The 8,595-nt window shown below is 62.3% G+C and overlaps 2 protein-coding genes across 8 annotated transcripts in view; one reads left to right on the forward strand and one right to left on the reverse strand.

Annotated features, from left to right (window-relative positions):
• The window catches only part of EVL (Enah/Vasp-like), a 164,714-nt gene extending 158,301 nt beyond the window's left edge, over positions 1–6,413 (forward strand). For 5 of the 7 annotated variants that reach the window (XM_033420170.2, XM_012531593.3, XM_049706517.1 and 2 more), the window contains 4 exons: positions 16–78; positions 3,885–3,951; positions 4,380–4,437; positions 6,207–6,413. In XM_033420170.2, coding sequence (XP_033276061.1) covers positions 16–78; positions 3,885–3,951; positions 4,380–4,437; positions 6,207–6,244 — 226 coding nt within the window. In that variant the 3' untranslated portion in view covers positions 6,245–6,413. The remainder of the gene's footprint in view (positions 1–15; positions 79–3,884; positions 3,952–4,379; positions 4,438–6,206) is intronic. The other 2 variants (XM_033420176.1, XM_033420175.2) reach the window with 1 other exon arrangement.
• A 138-nt stretch (positions 6,414–6,551) lies between these two features.
• On the reverse strand, positions 6,552–8,253 carry LOC117200141 (synapsin-1-like). The gene is made up of 3 exons (XM_049705868.1): positions 8,157–8,253; positions 7,213–7,829; positions 6,552–7,092 (listed from the first exon to the last, which is right to left on the reverse strand). The coding sequence occupies exons 1-3, from the start codon at positions 8,251–8,253 to the stop codon at positions 6,799–6,801; spliced, it is 1,008 nt and encodes a 335-aa protein (XP_049561825.1). The 3' UTR covers positions 6,552–6,798.
• Between the last annotated feature and the right edge of the window lie 342 nt (positions 8,254–8,595).

Genomic DNA, 8,595 nt, shown 5'->3' on the forward strand with positions numbered 1-8,595 from the left:
CGTTCCACCGCGCAGAACCCCGTCTGTGGCCAAGAGCCCCGAAGCTAAGAGCCCCCTTCAGTCGCAGCCTCACTCTAGGTACCGAACAGCCCCGCCTCTGGGGCCTCCTTTGTCCCTTGCCCATGACTAACACCCCGGATCCCACCTGTGTCCTGTCATCTAACAGTCGGCCCTGGGAAAGGGTGGTCTGTGCTTCGTCAGGGACAGGGCGGGCCAGCTGCTTCCTGTCTTCTCCTAGACAGAGGGCCCGAGGCCAGGGGAGGGGAGTGACTGTCCAGAGAGGCAGCGAGGTGGAGCTGGGATCGAATCCCAGCTCTGGCCTTGCTAATTGTGACACCAGGCAAGCCAGGGGACCTCTCCGAGCCTCCACTGCTCCCCCACGCCACGAGGAGGTCTCTTCGTCCCTCGCGCACAGGGTGACCATGTGTGGACAACAGCTGGACACAGGAAATCTTCAGCAGCCCTGGCTGCATCCCGCAGCTCAAAATCCCGGGGGCTGGCCCAGCACCCCACCTCCTCTCCTTCCTCTGCCTTTTCCCCGGAGATACGCTGACCATATTTCCCAAACCAAAAGCTGATGTGATAACAGGATGGGTTGTTTGTTTGAAACTGAGGTCGCCCAAAAAATCGAGAGACAGTCCCACAGTAGCTGTGGGCCAAGTGTGGCCTGGAGTTTGCAGGCTTCTAGAATCCGTACTAGGAAGTGTCCTCAGTGCCCATCACAAATTGGAGGGGAACAGCCCAAATCCCAGAGCAGGTGGAGTTTGAGCCTGGTCTTGCCAAATCAAACAAGGTGACCAGAGAGAGCTCCAGCCGGCCCAGCAGGAGTGGCGATGACAGATGCGGGTGAACAGGGTGAGGGGTCTCGGCGGCAGCCAGGACTTGTGGAGGGCCTTTGTCAGCCAGGCTCTGAGCTGGGCCCTGCAGGTCCCTGCCTGCGAGGAGCTCATTTTCCTGTTGGAAAGGCCCGTAAATAAGACAACTGTGAGTTCTGAGAGGTGCTCTGGGGAGGACGTAGAGGGCCGCGTGGTGGACGGGGCTGGGGACAGGGGTGCTTTAGCGAGTGGGCCTCTCAGAGGTGGCATTTGAGTTGACCCGGGTGAGAGGGAGCCTGCCCCATGGAGACTGTGGGCACGGCCCTCCAGGCCGAACGAGTGGTAAGTGCTAAGGCCCTGAGCCTGCCACCAGCCTGGCAAGTTCAAAGAACAGAAAGCAGGCCCTTGTGGCTGGCAGGTGATCCGACGTGGGGAGGGCAGAGGGAGGCACGTTTAGAGGGGCAGGAGGGAGCCGCACGGTGAGAAGTGTGGATTTTATTCTGTGTGCGGGCCCCAGTCTCCGAGCTCTGAGCAAAGGGCGCCGCGATGGAGTTGCTCTCTGGGCAGCTCGCTCTGGCTGTGAAGCGAGAGGTGGACCGGAGCCGGGCGGGAGCCAGAGCAGCCGGGGAGGCGAGGCGGCCGGGGCTGACCTGCAGCTCCCAGCAGAGCTAGCTGCTTCCTGGTCGTGGAGTAAGGACGGGCGGCCAAGTTCTGAGTGGCCAGGCGTCCCTCACAGGGCAGGAGCGTCGTCTAGGGCATTCCTACACATAAGAGGGCTCTCCGGCTCCAGACTCACAGATGGGGCGGGTGCCGCAGGGCTCACAAAAGCTGTCGGGGTCACCATCGGGGGCACTTTCCAGGTCTGCAGATGGGGGGACCGAGGCCCAGAGAGGTGCAGCGGTTTGTCCAGGTGACTGGAAAATTGCTCTTGGAACAGGGACTTGAAACTACAGGATGGGTGTGACGGATCCAGGGATCTCAGGCCGGACCTCTTTCCACATCAAGACCCAAAGTTACTTACAAACTCAGTCAGGACCACATTTATTGAGTCTCTTTATTGAGTTCATCCAGGAGGGGTGCAGGAGCACTTTTTCTTTCCTTTTTTAACCCAGCTTTGTGCACTGGACACTAAAATTTTATTTACAATAGCATTCAGTGGTTTTTTTTTAATCCAGTTTTATTGAGATATAATTGACATCTAGCGTTGTGTAAGTTCAAGATGTACCACACTGTGATTTGATATACGTGTGCATTGTAAAATGGTTACCACAGTCAGGGAAGTTAACTCGTCCGTAACCTCACACAGTTACCTTTTTTTGTACGTGTGTGGTGAGAACTTTCAGATCTGTTTTCTTCGCTCCTTTCAAGCATACGATACAGTATCGTTAACCATAGTTACCGTGCTGTACGTCACACCCCCAAGAGGGGACCCATCTTATTAGCGGAAGTGTGTGCCCTTGGACCACCTCCACCAGCTGCCGCCACCCGCCAGCCCCTGGCAGCCACGAGTCTGCGCTCTGTTTCTGAGTTTGGCTTTTCTAGATTTTACGCATAAGTGGGGTCATGAGGCATTTGTTTTTCTCTGGCTTATTTCACTTAGCATACTGCCCATGTTGTCACAGATGGCGGGCTTCCTTCTTTCTCGTGGCAGAATACTCCATTATGTAACCGTGTGATGTACATAGGTACACGTGTGTGTACATACACATACACGCACACAGACACAGACATGACATCTGTCTCCATCTGTCAGCGGACCCTTGGGTTGTTCCCATGTCATGGCAGTTGTGAATAACGCTGCAGTGAACATGGGGGTGCAGCTGTCTCCTGGGACAGTGATTTCATTCCCTTCGGCTGTGTACCCAGAGGTGGGATTGCTGGCTCATGTGGTCATTACGTTCTTAATCCTTTGAGGCCCCTCCACACTGTTCTCCATCGCGGTGGCACCAGCACTTTAGTTTTCATGCTTGTTCTCCTTCACTGTGGAGAACACCAGCCCTCGATTTCCCCAGATGGACCTAATCTGTACAGTGACCCCTGGTAGCCATGCCAGTCCGCCAGGTCAGTGTCCGCCAGCTGTCACATCCACGATCCCTGCAGCTGGCTCTAGCCACATCATTTCCCTGAACCTGCCTTTCTCTCCACGTGGGGACAGAAAGTGGATCCAGAAAGTGTACCCTCAGCACCGTGGTCCTGCTTTGAAAGGCCACGTGGTTAGACGAGCGTTTGCCAAGATTTCCTTCCTTCCTCCCTTCCTGCCTCCTTCCGTCCTTCCATCTTTCCCTCCCCTCCTCTCTTCCACTGGTGGGATCTTAGTTCCCCGACCAGGGAGTGAACCTGGGCCCCGGCTCTGAAAGCAGCAAGTCCTAACCACTGGACCGCCAGGGAATTCCTGCCAGGATTTTCCAGGGAGGATTCATGTGCAAGAGACATTAAGTTTCAAACCAGCTAACCTTAGTTCGGAAGCATCAGAGGACAGTCCCCAAAACTGAAACCTTTGCCTGAGACGAGCAAAACCACATCCAAGGACGTTTCCTGAAGTAATTACACACCAGAGCCGGTTACCAACACCAGGGACACGTGTTTGTGTCGGAAGTGGGTGCCTTTACGATGAGTGTTTAAGGTTTTTGCAATTTTGTCTCGTGTTTAATGCCATCGTTACTGGTTTTCCCCAAGCCTCCGCCTAGCCAGGAACGCAGACCCTCACACTGAGGGCCAGCTTATTGGGGTCCCCTTCCAGGGGAGGCAGCATGTGACGCTGTCCGCTTACGTGGCTGCTTCTGTGTGAGAGCCGTCAAGTCAGAAGACCCCAAGTCCTGACTCTTGGGTTGGGAAATACGGTCACAGTATCCATGAGCCCCTCTCGAGGTGGAGACAGGGCATTGGAGTCCTTTTCAGGTAGCTAAGGAGCGGCCGGAGGTAGAAGCAGAAAGCGTGTGAAGGACGATGGGAGAGGGCAGGGCTGGGCCCGCAGCCGGGAGGCGCCGGGGCACCGCTCAGTCTCCCAGCACAGGGGCGCCTGCCGGGCCCCAACGCCCACCTGACCGCACCCTGCCGCCCTCTCCCCAGGATGAAGCCGGCGGGAAGTGTAAACGACGTGGCCCTGGATGCCTTAGATTTAGACCGGATGAAACAGGTGAGTGTGTCCTTCCCGGAGAGGCTGTGAAGGAGCCAGAGGCTGGGGACTTGTCGGGGCCGCGTGGGCAGGCAGGCCCGCCCTCTTGCCCAAGAGGGCCACGTGCGGCTGCCAGCAGTCGGGAGCCGGCGGTGGGGGAGGGGACACGCGCAGCGTCGGTCCCCCTGCCCCTGTCCTCACCAGGAAAAGGCTCCCGGCCCGCCTCTGGGGCTTCCCCTTCCGGGCACCCCGGCTCCTCCTGAGTATTTCTCAGGCGTGGGAGGGTGTCTCACGTCCCACTCACACACCGTTCCCCAGCTTGGGGAGGGAGCTGAGAACACGGGGTGACATGGGCAGGGGTGAGGGTTGTGGCACTGCCCCTGCCCCTCGGTCAAGGCCACTTCTCCTCTGCTGTCTGTCCCTTCACTCCGAGGCTCTGCTCCCACCAGGAGATCCTCGAGGAGGTGGTCCGCGAGCTCCACAAAGTGAAGGAGGAGATCATCGACGGTGAGTAGAGGGCCCCCACCCCCGGCATCGCCCTGAGCCGGGGTGCACCCAGCGTCCTTGAAGACGGAGGCCTGCCTGCGCCCAGGGCGGCCAAGCAGGGGTCCAGGATGGTCCAGCCAGGGAGGCCGTCCTGGGCCAGGAGGCCTGGGCCTTGTACCAGCATGGGGGCGGGGGTCAGTCTTCCTCCCAGCGGCCAGCACCACCCTCCCGCGTCTCTGAGCAAACTGAGACTCAGATTAAGCGCCTCGTCTAAGGACGGGGACGCCCTGCTGCTCTGCTGCCTCAGTCTGTCTTCCCAGGATTAGCCTGTGTCGAGGAGGAAGATCCGAGAGTGCATCCCCAGGCCCAGAGCGGCCCTGAGTTATCTGCTGCTTAGCTCAGCACCTGTGGACGTAGATTACTTCTGGGTTTGGGGTTATAAGGGCAACCGCTGCCTTCCCAGAGGTTTAGGGGTCCAGGAAGCCACAGAATTACCTATGGGCCTGAGCTAGTTCACAGCCTGCTCGGCCTGGCCTGAGGGAGCGGGCATGTGGCTCCAGCGGCAGGGCCTCGTCACAGTGAATCACATCCGTCCTTCCGGGCCCCACCGGAGCCTTTGATGCCGCTGGCTCAGATCTGGAGCCAGAGGAAAAGGAAAGGTTCGGGCCGGGCTGGCTCCGCCCGACAGAGCAGTGAGGCACAGCCTGGTGCCCACACCCCTCCCCATCCCACCTGCTGGGTGCTGGTGGCGGAGGGCCGCCAGACATGGGAGAGAGGAGAGGCGGCTGGGAGCCTGCGTGGGGTGCCAGCAGAGCCGGACCCCTGCCCAGGGCTGGGTGACGGCCACACCCCGTCCTTGACCCAGAGAGCACTCAGTTCCTGTTTGCCCAGTCCCCCCACAGGCCTGGGATGGGCAGATAAGGAGTTAATGAATGAAGAGAGAAAGCGGAGCCGGAGAGGAGACAGAGGCCAACTATTAACCCTGCTCTGATGCTGGGCGCTCCCACCTCAGGAGGGCTGCTTGTGGGGCCCCAGGGCCAGGGCTGGTGTGGGGCCCGAAGCAGGGCTGCCAGCCAGCCAGTGAGCAGAGGGCACAGGCCTGGACGGAGGGAGCCGGTGGGTGGGAGGGGGGGGGCCGTCTCTGCACCTGCCACAGCGCGGCCATGGTGGACGCAGCCTCTGGGGCGGGCGGCTGAGAGGCTGGGGGAGATGTGGGCCATGGGGGTCTCCTGGAACCCTCCCCTCGTTCCCCTGCTGCTGGAGCTGGGCCCGGCCCTTAGCTCTCTCTCCTGGCCTTCGGCTGCAGGCCCCCTGGGGTCTGTCCGGGCAGAGGCTCACATCTCGGGGAGGACTCTGGGGAGAGGAGCGGGGAGAAGCCCCGGCCCCCTCCGGATGGGGCGAGCCCAGGCCCGGGAGGCAGGGCGTGGGAGCCCTCCGCCCTGCTCAAGGTCACCGACCTGATGCTGCCCCTGGGGGCGGGGTGGGGGGCTTGCTGGTCCTCCGACCAGAGCTGGGCTGCCTGCCTGCCCCTTACCAGTCCGTCCTCTGACGGGGAAGGGGCAGTGCCATCCTTGAGGGACTGCCAGCTCACGAGAAGCGGCAGATGAGACCCACAGAGGGCTTTGCTGTCACCCCGGAGTCGGCCGGAGCCCGCTGCGCTGCCTGCCCTCTGGCCTGGGGGGAGACAGAGCAGGGCGGCTCTCGGGAGACAGAGCGGGGCAGACCCCAGGCAGGACCTGAGCAGGCCGGGGGGCGGTGCCTGAGCCTCCTGTCCCGCCCTGTCCCCTCAGCCATCAGGCAGGAGCTGAGTGGGATCAGCACATCGTAGGTCGCTCGGCCCCCGACGCCGCCTGAGACCCGGTCCAGCCGAAGGCGGGGACAGCAAGGAGCCCAGCGCCACAGGCCTCCAGCACACACGAGCACGCACTGAAGCTAGGATGTGCTTCGTTTAAAAGTCTTAACCTGTGATAAAATATTAAAATGAGGAAAAAAGTTCAGCTCCTGGATTTTTTTAGATTCAACCTGACACAGCACACCAGGCCTATCGCCTTTTTTTGTATTTTATATTTGCCTATTTAAGTGTACATTCCTTTCGGTTTATAGAGAAGACACCCCGAGTCAGTCACGCGCCTCGCTAGGTGGTTTCAAGTTTTCTCCTAGGTGCCACCGGGAGCAGCGGCCGCTTCCACACGGCTCCTTCCCAGCGTCCTGGTGGTTGGGGTCCATCCACGCGCCAGGCGGTCTGTGTGCACGTGGTAATAAACGCTTACCGTCCACGCCCCGGCTCCGACTCGCTCGCTGTTGGCGGCTCCCGGCCGGGGAGGCCTCTTTTGGGGGAAGGGCCCACGGCAGTGGCGGCCGTGGGTGCGAGGCTGGGCTGACTCAGACGCGAGGGGGGACGGGCCGCTGAGCCGCGCAGCTCAGGCACGGCCGGCGGGGGGGCCCAGGAGCCGCCCCCCGGGGCCTCCTCCAGGGAGACGGGCTCTGAGTGGCGCCTGGAACATCAGCGGGGCCGGGAGGAGGCACCAGCTTACCCTCCCCGCCGCGCAGAGGGGCGCCCTGTGACTCGGGCCCAGCAAGGCGGGCAGGGAAGGCCTCCGCCCTGCCCCACGAGTCTCCTGCAGCCCCCAGGGAGGAGCACAGGTCCCCGCCTCTGTGGCAGGAGGGGCAGCCCGGGTGCCCACCTGAGGCACCTCCCAGCACTTCTCAGACCGCGCAAGGCCCCCGCTGGAGCCAGAGAGGGTCTGGCTGTCCGCCTTGGTGACTGCTGCCCCTGGGCCAGGAGTGAGGCCCCAGCCAGTGGGAAGGCTTTGGCGTCCTTTGACTATCACGCAGGCACCACGGCACAGTGTGCCCAGGTGCTGGCCCAGCCGTCCCCTGGGGGCCCCGGGAGGAGGGCCCCCAGTCTGGCTCGTGACAGTGGGACTGTTTTCTGGCCAGGCTCTGGACACACCGTCTCACCGAGTGCTCCCAGCGACCCTGGGACACAGGAATAGGGCTGTTCTGCCGGCTGGGAGGTGAGCGGCTTAACCCACACACAGCTCCATGAGCCGCTCTCCCGGGCTCCTTCTGCCTCCCGCCGTCCGGGAACCCTGTCACCTCGGGGCCTCGGGGAGAGAGTCCTGGCAGGTGGCGACGGGGTGCTCCCCTCTTCCTGGGCAGCTGCCTCTCGAGAGAGTTGTGCCAGACCCCTGCCCTAGGCCCACCTTCGGCTCTGGGTGAGGCCCAGCCGTGACCGTCCCGTCGGCAGATAAGCTTGCTGGCGGACACGGAGAGCTCGCAAGGCTCAGCTGGGCTCTCTGGGGCTCCCCTGGGCCCAGGCCAGCGTGTGTGCACAAGGAGGGGCCGCCTGCCCAGGCTCAGAGCCGCATTGCCTTCCCACAGCCAGTCCAAGGGCCTCTTCCCCGGGCCACCTCAGTGGTCAGAACACCCGGGGACAGGGGTGCCTGGCACACGCGAGGCCACTACCAGCCCTGAGCAGGAAGCCCTTGCGTAGCAACTACCCTGTCTCAGGCACCTGAGACCTTCCTCCCCGCCCAGCTGGGCCTTCCTCCCAGCCCTCTCCCGGGCCAGCTAAGGCAGCCCCGCCATGCCCGCCCCTGGGCCATGGTCCTCGGCCTCCCCAGCCTCACGGCTCCAAAGGGAGGCCGTCTTGGCCCGGCCGCTTCCTCTGGCAGGGAGGGCCTCGCCCAGGCATCCCTCCTGCTGCCCGCCTGCCTCTGGAAGACCAGGACCCGCACCCCGACACAGCCCCTGGGCCAAGGGGCTGGCGCCAGCGATGCCTCCCCACCTCTCAGCTGGGCCATTAGCCCTCCGCACAGTCCGGACGAGCCGCATCCCGCTTCGCAGAGACACCGAGGACACCAGCCAGCTTCCGTCAGAGCCCTAGCTCACTTGGGCAGTCACCCGTCGGTCCAGCCGCCTGTGCACCTGCCATCTGCCTGGCCTGTGGTACCTGTTCTCCTCAAGCCCCACGTCTGAGCTGGTGGGGGTGAGGGCCCCAACATGCAGCGGGAGCTCGGCGGGGGTGGGGGGCAGGGTTGTGGCGGGAGCAGGGACGTGGCCCGAGGACCACGTGGATCTCATCTCTGCCCACACCCTCAAAACCGGCCACTCAATGACAGGGCCCCCGGGGAAGGCTGCCCCAGAGGGAGGAGCGTGGCCTCAGGCCCTGCTGGC

Source organism: Orcinus orca, chromosome 2 (genome assembly GCF_937001465.1).
Source record: "Orcinus orca chromosome 2, mOrcOrc1.1, whole genome shotgun sequence".
Lineage (NCBI taxonomy): Eukaryota > Metazoa > Chordata > Mammalia > Artiodactyla > Delphinidae > Orcinus > Orcinus orca.